Source organism: Brachyistius frenatus, unplaced genomic scaffold, assembly GCF_029030835.1.
Source record: "Brachyistius frenatus isolate BFR_SWC_R1_liver_20210118 unplaced genomic scaffold, ASM2903083v1 Contig_429, whole genome shotgun sequence".
NCBI lineage: Eukaryota > Metazoa > Chordata > Actinopteri > Embiotocidae > Brachyistius > Brachyistius frenatus.
Window position 1 is genome coordinate 111,332 of NW_027211028.1, and position 18,385 is coordinate 129,716.

The 18,385-nt window shown below is 44.3% G+C and overlaps 3 protein-coding genes and 1 non-coding gene across 4 annotated transcripts; 3 read left to right on the forward strand and 1 right to left on the reverse strand.

The window, feature by feature from the left end:
- Positions 1-883: 883 nt before the first annotated feature.
- LOC138637089 (ras-related protein Rab-14-like) lies at positions 884-6,530 on the forward strand. Its single transcript, XM_069725567.1, has 8 exons — positions 884-1,012; positions 2,040-2,098; positions 2,881-2,934; positions 3,060-3,237; positions 3,823-3,889; positions 4,019-4,106; positions 4,720-4,750; positions 4,981-6,530. The coding sequence occupies exons 2-8, from the start codon at positions 2,047-2,049 to the stop codon at positions 5,156-5,158; spliced, it is 648 nt and encodes a 215-aa protein (XP_069581668.1). The 5' UTR covers positions 884-1,012; positions 2,040-2,046; the 3' UTR covers positions 5,159-6,530.
- A 3,917-nt stretch (positions 6,531-10,447) lies between these two features.
- Positions 10,448-17,198, reverse strand: mak16 (MAK16 homolog (S. cerevisiae)). The gene is made up of 10 exons (XM_069725580.1): positions 17,035-17,198; positions 14,611-14,660; positions 14,414-14,523; positions 14,277-14,341; positions 14,048-14,199; positions 12,299-12,353; positions 11,739-11,813; positions 11,554-11,652; positions 11,416-11,481; positions 10,448-11,009 (listed from the first exon to the last, which is right to left on the reverse strand). The coding sequence occupies exons 1-10, from the start codon at positions 17,047-17,049 to the stop codon at positions 10,806-10,808; spliced, it is 891 nt and encodes a 296-aa protein (XP_069581681.1). The 5' UTR covers positions 17,050-17,198; the 3' UTR covers positions 10,448-10,805.
- LOC138637100 (uncharacterized) lies at positions 15,066-16,635 on the forward strand (the record flags this gene model as incomplete). Its single annotated transcript, XM_069725581.1, has 3 exons — positions 15,066-15,259; positions 15,298-15,602; positions 16,604-16,635. Coding segments are annotated over 3 exons (531 nt in total), but the record flags the coding sequence as incomplete, so codon positions are not given.
- Positions 17,199-17,742: 544 nt separating the features above from the next.
- On the forward strand, positions 17,743-17,840 carry LOC138637102 (small nucleolar RNA U13). Its single transcript, XR_011312342.1, has one exon. It is a non-coding gene; the product is annotated as a small nucleolar RNA U13 (small nucleolar RNA).
- Positions 17,841-18,385: the final 545 nt, after the last annotated feature.

Consider the following 18,385-nt stretch of genomic DNA (forward strand, 5'->3'; position numbering starts at 1 on the left):
TGGTATACATCATGTTTTTAACTTTCTGTGAGTATCAAAGTCATTCAGAGACAGTTGTCTGTACATCTAATAATTTACAGCATACAGGAGTTGCTGGTTGATAATTCGGTATACATTATTTTTCAAAAGATACAAATCTACAGTGAGCAGCTCTATCAGGAAATGTCTCAGCTCTTTTCTCAAAAGGGAAAGTTTACTGTTTTTGTGATTTTATGACATTTGTTGAGCAGTTTGGACTGATTGTTGTTCCAGCAACATTAAATTAAAAACACGGCAATTAAAATTACATTATTCAAAAGTTGATGATATAAATTATTTACAATTTCATGTTTTTTAATTAATGTTCCATTCACTGCTTTTCTTGGTACTTTTTTCTACCTCAGCCAGGCGTCACAACCTTTTTGTAATATTTCTGGATTTTTTTTTCTAAAATCTTGTTTCCACTTCGGATCTTGTATGGAAAGTGATAATGTACATAAAGCCCGGTGATGATGCAGGGTACTTTATAGAGGCTTTATAAAGGCTGCACATTTAATGATGCACAAAGATGAAGTGTTTCAGAGGATATCATTGAATTAATTAAAGTCTATAAACCCAATTAGAAATGACAGAAAAACACATAACAAGCTGATTTGACCGAAGCGCTTGCCTCAGGATCATCACATGTCTGAGTTTCCTTCAGTATCAAAGTAAAGTGCTGATAGTTAACTGTCCGTCAATGAAACAGAAAACAGGAGATGCTCAGAGATAAATCGGCGCACTTCATTTTAAAAACTGGAGTTTTTAACGCAGCTGTGGGTTCAGGTCTCTTTCTGAAACATGACAACACTGTTCCCGTCGGTGGAAACCTGTAAGTCTCGCGATGTTACCGGTTTCTCGCAGGAAAGGAAGAGTCGCGGAAGAGGGGAAAGGTTTCCTGACGGCTCAGCAGGCTAACCAGCTAACAGAGATAACTATCCGACTAACCAGCGGTTAACCAGGTTTACAGGTTGGACAGACGCCCGAACCGAAGGTAAAACTGAAGGGTGTTTAACACGTCGTGTCTGTCTGGTTTATTATGGGATAGTTTTTGTTGTGAGTCTTGATAAAAGTGGCCTCCTACTGTTAGCTGTTAGCAAGGCGTAGACAGAGCTGCAGCTGTTAGCCGGTTAGCTGCGGAGCTAAGCTAAGCTAGCAGGGATTCAGAGGATTTCGCTGAAGAAGTCACGTGACTGCAATACTTCTGATAAACATGTCTGCTTCCGCCCGGCGGGACTGTCGACGCCCCGGGCTCGGTTTGGTTCGGGGTTAGTTCGGTTCGGGCTCGGTTTGGTTCGGGCTCGGTTTGGTTCGGGGTTAGTTCGGTTCGGGCTCGGTTTGGTTCGGGGTTAGTTCGGTTCGGGCTCGGTTTGGTTCGGGCTCGGTTTGGTTCGGGGTTAGTTCGGTTCGGGCTCGGTTTGGTTCGGGGTTAGTTCGGTTCGGGCTCGGTTTGGTTCGGGGTTAGTTCGGTTCGGGCTCGGTTTGGTTCGGGGTTAGTTCGGTTCGGGCTCGGTTTGGTTCGGGGTTAGTTCGGTTCGGGCTCGGTTTGGTTCGGGGTTAGTTCGGTTCGGGCTCGGTTTGGTTCGGGGTTAGTTCGGTTCGGGCTCGGTTTGGTTCGGGCTCGGTTTGGTTCGGGGTTAGTTCGGTTCGGGCTCGGTTTGGTTCGGGGTTAGTTCGGTTCGGGCTCGGTTTGGTTCGGGGTTAGTTCGGTTCGGGCTCGGTTTGGTTCGGGCTCGGTTTGGTTCGGGGTTAGTTCGGTTCGGGCTCGGTTTGGTTCGGGGTTAGTTCGGTTCGGGCTCGGTTTGGTTCGGGCTCGGTTCGGCTCGGTTCGGTTCGGGCTCGGTGTGTAGCCGAGCTGCGGGTTAGCCGAGCCGGCTGCTGCCTTTTGTTTGTGTCCAGGTCCTCTGACGGGTTAGCGGGTCGAGGGGAGACGGGCTGGGTTCGGGCTGGGTTCGGCTCGTTTCGGGCTCTGGTACCGGGTGTGTTATTCATGGACCGTGTTTCCCTGTTTGTCCCTCCAGGATCAGGATGACCGCCGCTCCGTACAACTACTCCTACATCTTCAAGTACATCATCATCGGTGAGTCATCGATCGGGTTAGTGATCACGTGATCGGGTTAGTGATCACGTGATCGGGTTAGTGATCACGTGATCGGGTTAGTGATCACGTGGAGGAAGGACTCAGATCTTTAACTTTAAAAAAATATCATAATAAATAAAGTTCTGAATCAATTTTACTTCAGTAAAAGCATAAAAGTACTTTCAGCAGAATGTCCTCCAAGTATTAAAAGTGAAAGTACTTGTTCTGCAGAATGTTTACAGTGATATTAAATGTACTTTAATACATTAAAGTAATGAATGTACTTTAATACATTAAAGTAGTGAATGAACTTTAATACATTAAAGTAGTGAATGAACTTTAATACATTAAAGTAATGAATGAACTTTAATACATTAAAGTAGTGAATGAACTTTAATACATTAAAGTAGTGAATGAACTTTAATACATTAAAGTAGTGAATGACCACCGGTGGTGGTGAGAAGAATCTAATTAAAGAACGACACCTCAATATTAACATACTTTATTCAAAGTTTAAATAAAATATTAAAGACAAAATGTAAAATATTAAATATAAATATTATAGCTTTTTTTAATAATCAATGTCTTGAGTTTCAGGTTCAACAGCAAACTGGTGATTATTTTATCATCTAGTTTAATAACTTTAGTTTATTATAATTCCCGGATCACAGAATGAACAGTTCATTTCCTGTCTGTTCTAGTAACATTTATGTAAATTAATTTCATATTTAATTCTCGTGATAAACTGATATAAAGATCTCCTCACCTGTTGGTGTCTGCAGGTGATATGGGAGTCGGGAAGTCGTGTCTGCTGCATCAGTTCACTGAGAAGAAATGTGAGTCTGCTCCTCCTCCTCCCTCTTTTCCTCCTCATCCTCCTCCTCAATAATTCACCTCTCCTTCCTGCTTCCTGTGTCGGTGATGTCATGGTGATGTCATCATGATGTCATGTTGTGTGCAGTCATGGCCGACTGTCCTCACACCATCGGGGTGGAGTTTGGGACGAGGATCATGGAGGTCCACGGTCAGAAGGTGAAGCTGCAGATCTGGGACACGGCGGGTCAGGAGAGGTTCCGGGCCGTGACCCGGTCCTACTACAGGGGTGCCGCCGGTGCCCTGATGGTCTATGACATCACCAGGTACCGGACGCAGTAAAGTACCGACACCACACCTTGAACACACCCCGTTACAAATACACTTATCCAGGGAAATATCTCTATCAGCTGTTTGGTTCCCCTGAGGATGAACTAATACAGGTCATCAGGTCAACAGGTCAACAGGTCATCAGGTCAACAGGTCATCGGGTCAACGGGCCAACAGGTCATCAGGTCAACAGGTCAACGGGTCAACAGGTCATCGGGTCAACAGGTCAACAGGTCATCAGGTCAACAAGTCATCAGGTCAACAGGTCATCAGGTCAAGGCCTGTGGTTACAGCTATCGGTGGGCGGGACGTAGTATCGTCAGGTTTCCGATCAGATCGGTCAGATCCACCGCTGGCTCCTCCCCCAGCTCGTCCAAATATGGTCACTTCCTGCTCCAAACCGCTCCGAACTAGCAAAGATGGTGACGGACAGAATCTGAACTGGAGGATTCATAACGTTCACAAACCAACGGGTGACGTCTCTGATGGTTGATGACATCACTGCTGGTTGATGAGATCACAGCTGGTTTGTTCCTGTTGGTTGGTTCCTGGTTACAAACACCTCTTTATTTTCTGTGTAGAAGAAGCACCTACAATCACCTGAGCAGCTGGTTGACCGACGCCAGGAACCTGACCAACCCCAACACGGTGAGTTCAGCGGACCGACCGCCTCATCGCTCGCTCACCATATTGAAGTCTGTTTGCCGCTGAAGTCTCCGTCGGCGGAACGTGTCCGGTACCGCTGATCAGCTGTTGTCTCTGTATTTCACCCGTCAGGTGATCATTCTGATCGGGAACAAGGCCGATCTGGAGGCTCAGAGAGACGTGACGTACGAGGAGGCCAAGCAGTTCGCTGAGGAGAACGGTGAGAACACATCTGTTAGAGAGCACCTTCACATCTGTTAGAGAACACCTTCACATCTGTTAGAGAACACCTTCAGATCTGGAGGGAGAACACCTTCAGATCTGGAGGGAGAACACCTTCACATCTGTTAGAGAACACCTTCACATCTGGAGGGAGAACACCTTCACATCTGGAGGGAGAACACCTTCACATCTGTTAGAGAACACCTTCACATCTGGAGGGAGAACACCTTCACATCTGGAGGGAGAACACCTTCACATCTGGAGGGAGAACACCTTCACATCTGTTAGAGAACACCTTCACATCTGTTAGAGAACACCTTCACATCTGGAGGGAGAACACCTTCACATCTGGAGGGAGAACACCTTCACATCTGGAGGGAGAACACCTTCACATCTGTTAGTAGAACACCTTCACATCTGGAGGGAGAACACCTTCACATCTGGAGGGAGAACACCTTCACATCTGGAGGGAGAACACCTTCACATCTGGAGGGAGAACCTTCACATCTGTTAGAGAACACCTTCACATCTGTTAGAGAACACCTTCACATCTGTTAGAGAACCTTCACATCTGTTAGAGAACCTTCACTGAGCGTCTGCTTCTGTTCCAGGTCTTCTGTTTCTGGAAGCCAGCGCCAAGACGTGAGTACAAACACATCAATATATTCTGATTAAACACAATCAAATCAATCATTCCTGGTTTTGTGGCGTTCCGGTGTTTTCTGTAGTTTTTATTCCATCCAGGTAAAGATGTGGTTTATAGATAGATGATGTTAGAACATGGGACCAGAACCAGAACTAATGCATCTGCCTGAAGTAGTTTGTTCTGTGCCATCATGGATGTCTGTGTTGCTTCCTCTTCCCTCCTCCAGGGGGGAGAACGTGGAAGAGGCCTTCCTGGAGGCGGCCAAGAGAATCTACCAGAACATCCAGGACGGCAGTCTGGACCTGAACGCTGCCGAGTCCGGAGTCCAGCACAAACCGTCGGCGCCGCAGGGAGGACGGCTGAACGCCGACAGCCAGCCGGCGAAGGAGGGCTGCAGCTGCTAACCACGGACAGAAAGCACACCATCAGACAGACCGATGGACGGAGACCCCCCCCTCCCCCCCTCCTCCACACACACACACACACCCAGGCACTAACAGGAGTCTTATATCCACAACTGGACTACATTTAACAGTCCAAACGCCTGGTGTCAAATCCAGACCTCAGTTCAGAACCCAAAACCAGATTCCACCGACCTCCTCGCTGTCAATCATTCACCGGCTCCGTTCAATCAGGAACCATGGCGACCCACATCTGGACCGTTCCTCTGACCTGAATACAACAGCTGTAATCACAGACGACCCGTTTCACCGACACCGGACGGCCCTTCGGACCCCATCTCTTCCATGTCTGCCGGTCCAACTCCAGAACTTCTCTGGTCACAAACACAAACCACCCAGAACCCCAGAAACACATTCAAACCGACCCGGACGACCCTCCTCCACAACGAGTCGTCCAGTTCTCAGTCTGGAGTCCAACCTGGACCTCAGATCACCTTCAGGCACACTCGACCCAACAAAAGGCCAAACGGGATCTTTGTGGAACCACAGTAGGACTTGGAATAGATCTGAAACCGGTACCGCAAAACACCTTTTCCATGATTGGACTCCCTTCCGGAACCGAAATCTTCCCAATCTGGGAAAACAACTGTGTCGCAGCAGACAAACCAAAACAAACGACCCAAAACAAGACATGATAATGGACACGTCCAGAACCCAGACCTCCTTCGCGTCACATTAGGGAGCTTTGACCCCAACGTAGGCCCAACTAGAGAACCCTCATCCCAGATAGGAGAACCCTCATCCCAGAGACACAAGTCCAACAAATCTACAACCAACATCTGGACACACTTCACTAAAATTCCCAATCTGGACGTTCCTCCGGACCGGAGCGTCGGTTCAGGCCGGATCGCTCTGTCCAAAACAACGACTACGAAATTTATCTAAAATCCAAGTTGTTCCAACAACTGTTTCTGACCTTCAGTCTTTGATGTGAACTTCTGGATTTATGTTTTAATCTTAAATACCGTCATTCAATGTCCAGTTGGAAAAGTCTCCAGGACTCCGACAATCTCTTCGTCTTGTGTGTTTGTCATTTGGTCGGTCGGTCGGTTGTTCAGTCATTTGGTCGGTCGGTCGGTTGTTCAGTCATTTGGTCGGTCGGTCGGTTGTTCAGTCATTTGGTCGGTCGGTCGGTTGTTCAGTCATTTGGTCGGTCGGTCGGTCAGAGGATGCAGTTACGTTGTCAGTGTTCTTCTCGTGGCCGATGGCTTTATTTCCACTGCATCATGATTTTCAGCTCGATCCAGTGACCTCGTCTATTAAAGGTTCCTCCAGCCATCTGAACAGTGAAGGTGCCGGCGAGTCCGTTCTGGAGGTGCAGACCGATCTGGAGGAGGCGGGCAGCGTAGTTTGAACCAAGCGGCTCTAGTGGCACTCGCTGGTATTGCAGCTGAAGACACTTCTGGATCGGAACCATTTTACAGACCTGAAGCTACGAACTCTTTTAGAAACAGTCTGTGGTTTTACTGGTTCTGACTTATGGAAGTATGATTCTGAAATGTTGGTATCCTGAGAACAGACTCGTTTTTAAGGTGTAAATCTCTGAGTGTCTCTTTAAAGGAGAAGTGAGCTCGGAAAGATGGTAAACTGGTGACAGGAAGCATCTCAGTCCACATAGATCCACATTAATAGAATGTAGGACAGGTGTTGGTGGGTCCTAAACGTTGGACCCGATGCCATGCCGACCGGTGGAAACCCGAACAGAACCCAACCGACCCGACCCATACATCTCCAAAGGAAACACTAATTACACTGAATGTTATTTGGACCTAGTCAGGTCTCCTGAAAGACTTTGTAGAACCAGGGTCACCAACGATAACCTCCAACTCCACCTGATAATCAAACCGCTGCATCTCCATCTTTTTGAAAGCTGAAGCGGTCGACGGTGTTGAACGTCGATCCATGAAGGAAACACGACTCGCTGCTCCGTCAGCAGATCTCCACTTCATAAAGACTTTTATTCTGTTCTTCTTTTTCTTGTTATCGTCCATGTTTTAATCAAACAGGACATCTCTGGTGTCACCGCTCCCCCTTGTGGCCGTTTGTTTGCGTCCTTCCTGGTTTAAATGCATATTAAGGGAAGAAAAATGAGCCGACTGGAAGCAACGTGATCTCTTCATTTCTTACGTCTGTTTTGTTTTGTGTGTTTGGTTTTCTTTCTAACGAGGTCATCTTCATCTGAGCACGTTGTTCTGGTCTCTGGACCTCCACAGCTGTAAAACCTCAGAGCTCTACAACATGTACAACTTCTCCATATCTGAAGGAACATCTGGAAGCGACGCCTTGACATCTGAAGTGCTTTAAAGTTTCCTCCACCGTCGTGACCTGTCAATCATCCAGTAAATCATTAAATGGAAAGTTAATTCCTAAATAGAAATGTTGCTCTTAAAGAATCATTCCAGTGCTTCAAAACATCAACAACGTTCCTCCGCTAAACTTTGACACTTTTTACATATTTCAGCGCTGCATGAGTTGATCAGAACAAAAGTAGTTTGATAACCAGACGGATTATTGCATCTTTAATCTGATATGATTCTGCTCTGATTAACATCACATTTACACTGAATGGAATCATCTGCAGTGATAAACCAGCAGCGAGGGAAAATCACTTCAGAGCATTTTTTTCCTTTATCTACGGAGTCCCTGAAGGGACAAATGTCAAAGTATAAATTATTACACAATTTATATAATTGAAGTTTTGCAGGAACATTTTCTAGTTGCGTTCTTTTCTATGATAAAATTACATCGTGTTTATTTTTGCATTCAATTACTAATTTCAATCAGTTTCCTTATTTATTCCAGGTAGGCTACAAAACAAGGAAAAACATATTCAAGAACAAATCTGATTTATAAAAATAATATTTAGTCACAATCATAACATGCTATTTTTCATTTGTTATCAAAAGTTTCTCAGTAATTGATGCATAATCATGAGTTCAAAGCCCAAACAAAATTTATTTTGAAAAAGTAAAAGTGTTTCAAACAAAAAGTTAGAATTTTATTTCACCACAACCTTCACAGATAATTTATCGGTGTGGTTTGTCCCCTCTGGGCCTCCGTACCCGACCGCTGCAGTTTGGAGCTTTTAAAGGGTCAGGGTCTGGTTCAGGTTCTGGTTGGTTTGTTCTGTTTGGTTCTGGTTCTGGTGCCTCGCAGGGTCCATGTGTACATATCCAGTCCAAACTTCAGTGTTAAATCAACTGTTCACGCAGGAGATCTGAACCACTTCACAACAGAATCTGGTTTTGGACGCCGTCCTCGATGGTCTAAAGGGGGCGTGGTCAGTGTGACGCTACTTGTCGCTGTCCTCTGATTGGTGGACAGCAGCCTTCTTTCACTGCGATGCTTGATTAATGAATGAAGTCCCTTCTTCACTGTAAATAAACAACCCGTCTGACTCCGAGCTTCTCGCACATCCTTTTTCTTTTCTAAACAACCTGCACACAACATTTGCAGGGAAAAAATAAATTATGTTCGTTTCCTCGTTGACACTCGTGCGCATTCACAATTTTATTCTGAACGTTTGCAAGGACCAAAGAGTCAAAGTCGACGAGGAGTCACTGAATTTCGTTGTGTTGGGACCGTCGCCTTAAGCTTCCCTCGCCAAAGGAAAAACACAAACGTGTCATCTAGAAAAATGTAAAAAAAAAAAAGATCAAAACACAACAAATGACAGACTGCTGCCAGCAGGTGGCAGTGTTCCATTGACAAAGTTAAAATATGATATATCCCATTATTCTGTTAGCGATGACCTAATAGGACAATACAGAAAAAAAAGTTGATCTTTAAGTAAATGTAAATGGTGATTTATTTTTATTTTTAAATAACGTTCAGTGTAACAAGTCGTATTTCTCTGAGCTGCCGACTCATCATGTTAGCGAGAACAGTATTTTGATTAGCCTGATGGAGGCGCTGTAGTCAAGATGAAACAATTTGAATATCTGAAGCCAATAACTCCGATATTACGGCTCAGTGACGGAAAATGTACAACAAAATTCTAGTTTTGTCTCCGCTCGCTGACTGTAACATGCTCTGTACGTTTTATTATGTTTTCTGTAATGTCTGATGATTTTCTGTCTGCTAGAGTAACAAACACGCTTCTTATGATTCCTTCACTATTTATATTCTCAATCTGTAATTTTCTTCAGCTGTACCTTTCATTGTAAAACCATGAGGACTCAGTCATTTGTAAATAAAGAATATATACTGTATAAACTCTTGATTTGTCTTGAAGAGTTCCCGTCTCTGCCTGTAGAGGACAGTGTTCCTGTAGTTCCCGTCTCTGCCTGTAGAGGACAGTGTTCCTGTAGTTCCCGTCTCTGCCTGTAGGGGACAGTGTTCCTGTAGTTCCCGTCTCTGCCTGTAGAGGACAGTGTTCCTGTAGTTCCCGTCTCTGCCTGTAGAGGACAGTGTTCCTGTAGTTCCCGTCTCTGCCTGTAGAGGACAGTGTTCCTGTAGTTCCCGTCTCTGCCTGTAGAGGACAGTGTTCCTGTAGTTCCCGTCTCTGCCTGTAGGGGACAGTGTTCCTGTAGTTTCCGTCTCTGCCTGTAGAGGACAGTGTTCCTGTAGTTCCCGTCTCTGCCTGTAGGGGACAGTGTTCCTGTAGTTCCCGTCTCTGCCTGTAGAGGACAGTGTTCCTGTAGTTCCCGTCTCTGCCTGTAGAGGACAGTGTTCCTGTAGTTCCCGTCTCTGCCTGTAGAGGACAGTGTTCCTGTAGTTCCCGTCTCTGCCTGTAGAGGACAGTGTTCCTGTAGTTCCCGTCTCTGCCTGTAGAGGACAGTGTTCCTGTAGTTCCCGTCTCTGCCTGTAGGGGACAGTGTTCCTGTAGTTCCCGTCTCTGCCTGTAGAGGACAGTGTTCCTGTAGTTCCCGTCTCTGCCTGTAGAGGACAGTGTTCCTGTAGTTCCCGTCTCTGCCTGTAGGGGGCAGTGTTCCTGTAGTTCCCGTCTCTGCCTGTAGAGGACAGTGTTCCTGTAGTTCCCGTCTCTGCCTGTAGGGGGCAGTGTTCCTGTAGTTCCCGTCTCTGCCTGTAGGGGGCAGTGTTCCTGTAGTTCCCGTCTCTGCCTGTAGGGGGCAGTGTTCCTGGCAGGTAAACACTTTATACAATCATATTTTAAAAACCTGAACTGTCCTTTTAAACGGTTAATTACATTGTTTTACGAGACATAAATAATTCGTACTCAACGTGATCGTTTCTTTCGTGCATTTTCAGGAAAACAAGCGTCAAACGGAGTCGTTTTACTTAGAAACTTTATTTCGAAGACAAAAACATGTACAGAGTTCAGAAATATAGATTTCTTGACGTTTATGTTTACGTGTTTTAAACAGAACCAGCAAACGAAGAGTTAAAGTCCCGTTGGGCGGTTCTTCAGGGAGGTGCTCGCGTCTCATTGGTTCGTACTCAGACGTCCGTCCTCATATTTAAAGTGAACTGGACTGTTTCTGATTGGACGACAGGTTGCCGGCCAGCAGACTGAGAACACTTTAAACAGTTTAACAGACAAATGTGTTGCGTTGCCGCAGTAACATGCGTAACGGGGGGCGTGTCCTCGGCCAGACGGGTTTGATTGACAGCTGAGGGCGGGGCGTCCTTACGTGGTTCTGCTCTTGGAGGCGGGTTCTGTCTCCTGCTCGTACTCGATCTCCACGTACGCTCGTTTCTTTCTCGCTGCGGCGCCGTTCGCCGGAGACTTTCCTTTGGACCTCGGCGCCTTCATCTGCACCTCCTCCTCCTCCTCCTCCTCCGACTCCTCCTGCTCCTCCTCGTCGCTGCTTGTCTTCAGCTTGTTCATGTCCTGGGAGACAGAATTTATGGTTTATTACTTTCAGTGTTCAGACCTTCGATAATTTTAAAATAGTTTCTTATATGAAGTCATGACGTTAAGATATTAATCATTATTATGTGAATCTCATTTTTTGATATACTGAGTCAATATTTTGATAAAGTTTCTAATTATTTTGGAAAAATACATTGATATTTGGAGATAAATTAATTATGTTGAGGTACTACATTAATATTTTAAGATGCTAAGTTAATATTCAGGTCATTATTTTGCAAAAACCTTTGACGTACAGGATTTGTTTTTTGTTGTTTGAGCTCTACATGCTAGTTTAGCATGAGTGTACTGACGCCTGGTGGCGCCACCAGGTACTGCAGCCGGTTTACAAAACCTCCGTCTGATTCGTGGATGTTCAATTTACCTCGAAGTCACTCAGGTCGCTCTCCTCCACTTCTTCTTCTGCTACGAACTCTCTGCGTCCGACATCCTGCAGACAGACACCCTTTCAGAATAAAATAACTCCTCAGTTTAAATATTCATTCAGCTCCTCCTCCCTCACCTCGTCGTCTTCCTCCTCCTCCTCCTCCTCGCTCTCCTGGTCCTGCTGCTCCAGCGCTCTGTCGAAGGCGTGGACCGGGAAGTTGTAGATGTCTCCGTACTGAAAACAAAACACGTGACGGTGAGTTCGGATCGTGTCGCTACTTCGGCGCGGACTGCTAACGTGCTAACGTGCTGCCGTCGTACCGTTCCCTGTTTCAGTCGCTCCAGCAGCTCCTTCTCGATGGCGTTGTCCAGCTGGGCGGCGATCAGAGCTTTCTCCTGCGAGGACAGACGACAGGAGACATGCAGCTTCATCAATAATGGGGGATGGGGAGGAGCCAGCGGTGGATCTGACGATACTACGTCCCGCCCACCGATAGCTGTAACCTGACTGCACCACAGGCCTGTCAATCAAACAGACACGCCCCCAAAAACAGGTCTTCTTGAATCTTCTTTTCTAATGAATGAGGGATTATTTTCAGATGGACCTCCAGAAAACTAAGAAGAAGGAGTGACTTTAGCTAACAACACCGAGATAACTGATGGACACATTTTATTCACTTTGGATTTGATGAGAGAAGTTGAATGGGAGTCTATGGAGCCGGAGGCTTTTTGGAGCCGACCTCTAGTGGCACTCGCTGGTATTGCAGCTGAAGACACTTCTGGATCAGAACCATTTTACAGACCTGAAGCTACGAACTCTTTTAGAAACAATCTGTTGACTAAAGTGAACGACAGGTGTTGTTGTGTTGTTGAACGTTCACCTCCTTCCTCTTCTCTCGGCTCTCCACCTTCCTGCTGAGAGGAACCAGCTTCCTCCTGGAACACACAAGCAGGATGTCGTATATTAACGCAGTACATTTTATATTAATGCAGTACATTTTATATTAATGCAGTACATTTTATATTAACGCAGTATATTTGATATTAACGCAGTATATTTAATATTAATGCAGTACATTTTATATTAACGCAGTACATTTTATATTAATGCAGAACATTTTATATTAATGCAGTACATTTTATATTAACGCAGTATATTTGATATTAACGCAGTATATTTAATATTAATGCAGTACATTTTATATTAATGCAGTACATTTTATATTAACGCAGTACATTTTATATTAATGCAGTACATTTTATATTAACGCAGTACATTTTATATTAACGCAGTACATTTTATATTAACGCAGTATATTTGATATTAACGCAGTATATTTAATATTAATGCAGTACATTTTATATTAATGCAGTACATTTTATATTAACGCAGTACATTTTATATTAATGCAGTACATTTTATATTAACGCAGTACATTTTATATTAATGCAGAACATTTTATATTAATGCAGTACATTTGATATTAACGCAGTATATTTGATATTAACGCAGTATATTTAATATTAATGCAGTACATTTTATATTAATGCAGTACATTTTATATTAACGCAGTACATTTTATATTAACGCAGAACATTTTATATTAACGCAGTACATTTTATATTAACGCAGTATATTTAATATTAACGCAGTACATTTTATATTAACGCAGAACATTTTATATTAACGCAGTACATTTTATATTAATGCAGTACATTTTATATTAAGGCAGTATATTTTATATTAAGGCAGTATATTTGATATTAAGGCAGTATATTTGATATTAACGCAGTATATTTGACATTAACGCAGTACATTTGATATTAACGCAGTATATTTGATAATAGCGCAGTACATTTTATATTAATGCAGTATATTTAATATTAACGCAGTATATTTGATAACGCAGTACATTTTATATTAACGCAGTACATTTGATATTAATGTAGTACATTTGATATTAATGCAGTACATTTTATATTAACGCAGTATATTTGATATTAACGCAGTATATTTGATATTAACGCAGTATATTTAATATTAATGTAGTACATTTTATATTAATGCAGTACATTTTATATTAATGCAGTATATTTAATATTAATGCAGTACATTTGATATTAACGCAGTATATTTGATAATAGCGCAGTATATTTGATAATAACGCAGTACATTTTATATTAACCCAGTATATTCGATATTAATGTAGTACATTTTATATTAATGCAGTATATTTGATAATAACGCAGTACATTTTATATTCACGCAGTATATTTGACATTAACGCAGTACATTTTATATTCACGCAGTATATTTGATAATAACGCAGTATTATTAAAATTATTATTTTACAGTACAGTAGTTATTTGTAAAAAAAACATTTATGCAGTACTTTTATTTGTTAAACAAATGCTTGGGCCTGTAAAAAGGTTTTGTTCTTTGGTTTCAATGTATTATGGAGTATTTCATTGTATAATAATTGTAAAAAAAATAAAGGTTACTACTTCACGGATTTCACCTATCACGGTTTCTATTTGGAACGTAACCCCCGCGAAAAACGAGGGTTCACTGTATAACGTGATATAATAACATGACCTGGTCCAACCTGCAGAACCGGGTCAGAACTTACTGTCTCTTCAGAACCAGCTTGCGCATGCGGATCAGGTACTGGGTGACTTTGGTGAAGCGCTGTTTGCATTTGTGTCGGAGGAACCGCGGCCAGTAAATCAGGTTGTCGTCGATCTGTTCTAAAGCTTTCTCGTAGTTCTTACTGAGCTTCACCTGGAAAAAACAAACCCGTTAAACCGAGTGACGCTTCAGGATTCTGGTTCTGGTGACAGAACTCCTTAATATTTCACCTTCTCCCACATCTTGGCGGGAAACGCCGCCCTCTCGATGACCTTCATGTAGAGGAAAACTTGACCTGCAACACAAACACGACGTTGATCACGATGTTCGTAGTTAAAAACGAGCGCTGTGTGCTGGTGAACGTCACCTTTCTCCTCGCGGATGGTTGCGTACTGACTGTTGGCCAGCGGGCACGAGGAGCGGTTGCACAAACCCGTGATGTTGAACTCATTACGACAGAAGTTCTGACTCTTCGTCCTGAAACGGAGACGTTTTATTTTGGAGTCACAGGAAGTCCAGGTAAAGTTTATACATGCATGAATGAAGCTTCAGTTTCAGACTTACTTTACTTTGAAGGAGCAGAACTGTTTGTTTCCGATAATGTCCCAAATCACCTGCAGGAAACATCCAACACGTCACAAACATCCAACACGTCACCAACATCCGACAAGTCACCAACATCCGACACGTCACCAACATCCGACACGTCAGCAAACATCCGACAAGTCACCAACATCCGACAAGTCACCAAACATCCAACACGTCAGCAAACATCCGACACGTCACCAACATCCGACAAGTCACCAACATCCGACACGTCACCAACATCCGACAAGTCACCAACATCCGACACGTCACCAACATCCGACACGTCACCAACATCCGACAAGTCACCAAACATCCAACACGTCAGCAAACATCCGACAAGTCACCAACATCCAACACGTCACCAACATCCGACAAGTCACCAAACATCCAACACGTCAGCAAACATCCGACAAGTCACCAAACATCCAACACGTCAGCAAACATCCGACACGTCACCAACATCCGACACGTCACCAACATCCGACACGTCACCAAACATCCGACACGTCACCAAACATCCAACACGTCAGCAAACATCCGACAAGTCACCAACATCCAACACGTCACCAACATCCGACAAGTCACCAACATCCGACACGTCACCAACATCCGACACGTCACCAACATCCGACAAGTCACCAAACATCCAACACGTCAGCAAACATCCGACAAGTCACCAACATCCGACACGTCACCAACATCCGACACGTCACCAACATCCGACACGTCACCAACATCCGACACGTCACCAAACATCCGACAAGTCACCAAACATCCGACAAGTCACCAAACATCCAACACGTCACCAAACATCCAACACGTCACCAAACATCAGACAAGTCACCAAACATCCGACACGTCAGCAAACATCCGACAAGTCACCAACATCCGACACGTCACCAACATCCGACACGTCACCAACATCCGACACGTCACCAACATCCGACACGTCACCAAACATCCGACAAGTCACCAAACATCCGACAAGTCACCAAACATCCAACACGTCACCAAACATCCAACACGTCACCAAACATCAGACAAGTCACCAAACATCCAACAAGTCACCAACATCCGACACGTCACCAAACATCCGACACGTCACCAAACATCCGACAAGTCACCAAACATCAGACAAGTCACCAAACATCCGACAAGTCACCAACATCCGACACGTCACCAAACATCCGACAAGTCACCAAACATCAGACAAGTCACCAAACATCAGACAAGTCACCAAACATCCAACACGTCACCAAACATCCAACACGTCACCAAACATCCGACAAGTCACCAAACATCCGACAAGTCACCAAACATCCAACACGTCACCAAACATCCAACACGTCACCAAACATCAGACAAGTCACCAAACATCCAACAAGTCACCAACATCCGACACGTCACCAACATCCGACAAGTCACCAAACATCCAACACGTCACCAACATCCGACACGTCACCAACATCCAACACGTCACCAAACATCCGACAAGTCACCAAACATCCGACAAGTCACCAAACATCCAACACGTCACCAACATCCAACACGTCACCAACATCCAACACGTCACCAAACATCCGACAAGTCACCAAACATCCGACACGTCACCAACATCCAACACGTCACCAAACATCCAACACGTCACCAACATCCAACACGTCACCAACATCCAACACGTCACCAACATCCAACACGTCACCAACATCCAACACGTCACCAAACATCCGACAAGTCACCAAACATCCGACACGTCACCAACATCCAACACGTCACCAAACATCCAACACGTCACCAACATCCAACACGTCACCAAACATCCGACACGTCACCAAACATCCGACAGTGACGTACAATGGTCACATTTTTAACATTTTAATGTGGCATATTAAAAACCGATTAACAAACCAGTTAACATTTATTTAGTCAAACATTAAAATAATTTCACTATTTGGTGATTTTTATTCAGACGTTTACAACTCGGATCCGGTGGAGTTGTAACGTTTCTAAACTTGTATTCGATATTTTATAGATCCATTGATGAATTGATTATGAATATTATCGCCGAAATTAAGCTCACACATGCCTCCAACAATGTGTTTTGACTTTTGATCTAAATGTTGAGTGTGTTTGAAGAAAATCCAGAAACTTTAAAAATATGTATTTTTTTTAAAAGACTTTGGCCTGACGTTTAACAAGATACACTTCACCTTTCAAACCAGTGGTCTATCCGGATATAATGAATAGACGCAGCTCCTGTTCCGTGACAACGTTAGTTATGAAACAGGAACGATAATCGATCATAAATAACCACTTTGATCAGATTTTTAAACGAGGCTAACGTTAGCATGCAGACTTGCGCAGCACATCAGCGGATCGGGATGAATTTACGATACTTACGTCGTCGTGTTGCATCTTTACGTCGTCACGGAGCTGCTCGCAGCTTCACCGCTGAATCCGCTGTTTGTTTACAATATTCAATCAGTTAAATGAATGTTCTGAAGGAGTTTTTCGGACTGCGGAGCCACATGGACGTTCAGGGAGACACCATCTTTGTTTGGATGGAAATCTCGTTCGCGGGGCGACAGACACCGAGAGGAAGTATCGCGATACCTGCCGGGGCGAGCGCATTTTTACTTTTTACTTTTATTTGTTTCTTAAATAAGAAAAACACGACTTCTGCTGCTTCTGTGGTCCAGGTCTTACATCTGGTTTCATACATTCTTCCAGTATAATGAATACATGTTGATGCTGTTGTTAAATGTGTGACGTGTTTATCTATCGGTGTTTTTTAAAGATTTCACGACATAAATCACATTTTAACGGCGTGTTTTTGGACTGCAGTTCGCCTCCGGAACTTCCGGCGTCGCTGCAGCTGCTTTATCCCCAAGCGTTTTCCCATAATGCACCGCTCCTTGGCCGGTTACAAACCTTCTGCTTTGCAAACCTTCACAGCGCGTTAAATATGGAAATGGTTTCGGTGTTCGTCGTGTTTGAATTGTTCCTCTGAGGAGGAGCGGAAGTGAGAAATGTGGCGCGAATCAAGAAACCGTCAGTGAGAGAGCGCGAGCGCCGCTACAGGAGCTCCGCGCTGCACGTGGTCCGGCGATCCTTCGGTTCATGAACATGATGATTGGTGCGTTCACGGACCTCCGTGAAAGGTGCAGCCTGCTCTTGTTACGTTTTGCGCCTCAGCCCGTCTGATCCTGAACCGACATCACTTTAATAAGAATATCAGGAAATATAAACGCCGGAATTACACGTGAATCAATTGCGGTGCAGCAGTTATCATGGTCGCCTCAGTGGAAAGGTTCCGGGTTCCAATCCCGGCCTTCCTGTGTGAGTCTGCAGGTTCTCCGTGTTCCTCCGTGGGTTCTGTCGGTTCTCCAGCTTCCTCCCACCGTCCAGAAACATGAACCTCAGGCTAACTGGTGATTCTACAAATGTCCCTGAGGCGTGGACGGTCTTTGTTTCCGTCTGTCTCTATGTCCTGTGATGGACTGACCACCTGTCCAGGTGAACCCCGCCTTCACCCAATGTGAGCTGGGATAGGCTCCGCCCCCTGTGACCCTGTTCAGGATAAAGCGGGTGGAGATGATGGATGGATGGATAAATGTGAATACTAATTGGGATGTTGCTATATTATATATATTATACATTTTGATAGAAGGATAAAATCACTGTCCTTTGTGAAGAAGAAAAATAACCAAGTTTCACATCAGCGGCAGAAACAGGATGTTTAACATTTCAT

What these genes read in the sequence shown, in the direction of transcription:
- mak16 (XM_069725580.1), bottom strand. An exon ending in GCCGAGAGAAGAGGAAGGAG is followed by an intron (nt 11,814 to 12,298) that starts GTGAACGTTCAA and finishes CTGTCCTCGCAG; the next exon opens with GAGAAAGCTCTGATCGCCGC. An exon ending in GCGACCTGAGTGACTTCGAG is followed by an intron (nt 11,010 to 11,415) that starts GTAAATTGAACA and finishes TCTGTCTCCCAG; the next exon opens with GACATGAACAAGCTGAAGAC.
- LOC138637089 (XM_069725567.1), top strand. Translation starts at nt 2,047, where the DNA reads ATGACCGCCGCTCCGTACAACTACTCCTACATCTTCAAGTACATCATC. An exon ending in CTTCAAGTACATCATCATCG is followed by an intron (nt 2,099 to 2,880) that starts GTGAGTCATCGA and finishes TGGTGTCTGCAG; the next exon opens with GTGATATGGGAGTCGGGAAG. An exon ending in ATGGTCTATGACATCACCAG is followed by an intron (nt 3,238 to 3,822) that starts GTACCGGACGCA and finishes TTTTCTGTGTAG; the next exon opens with AAGAAGCACCTACAATCACC.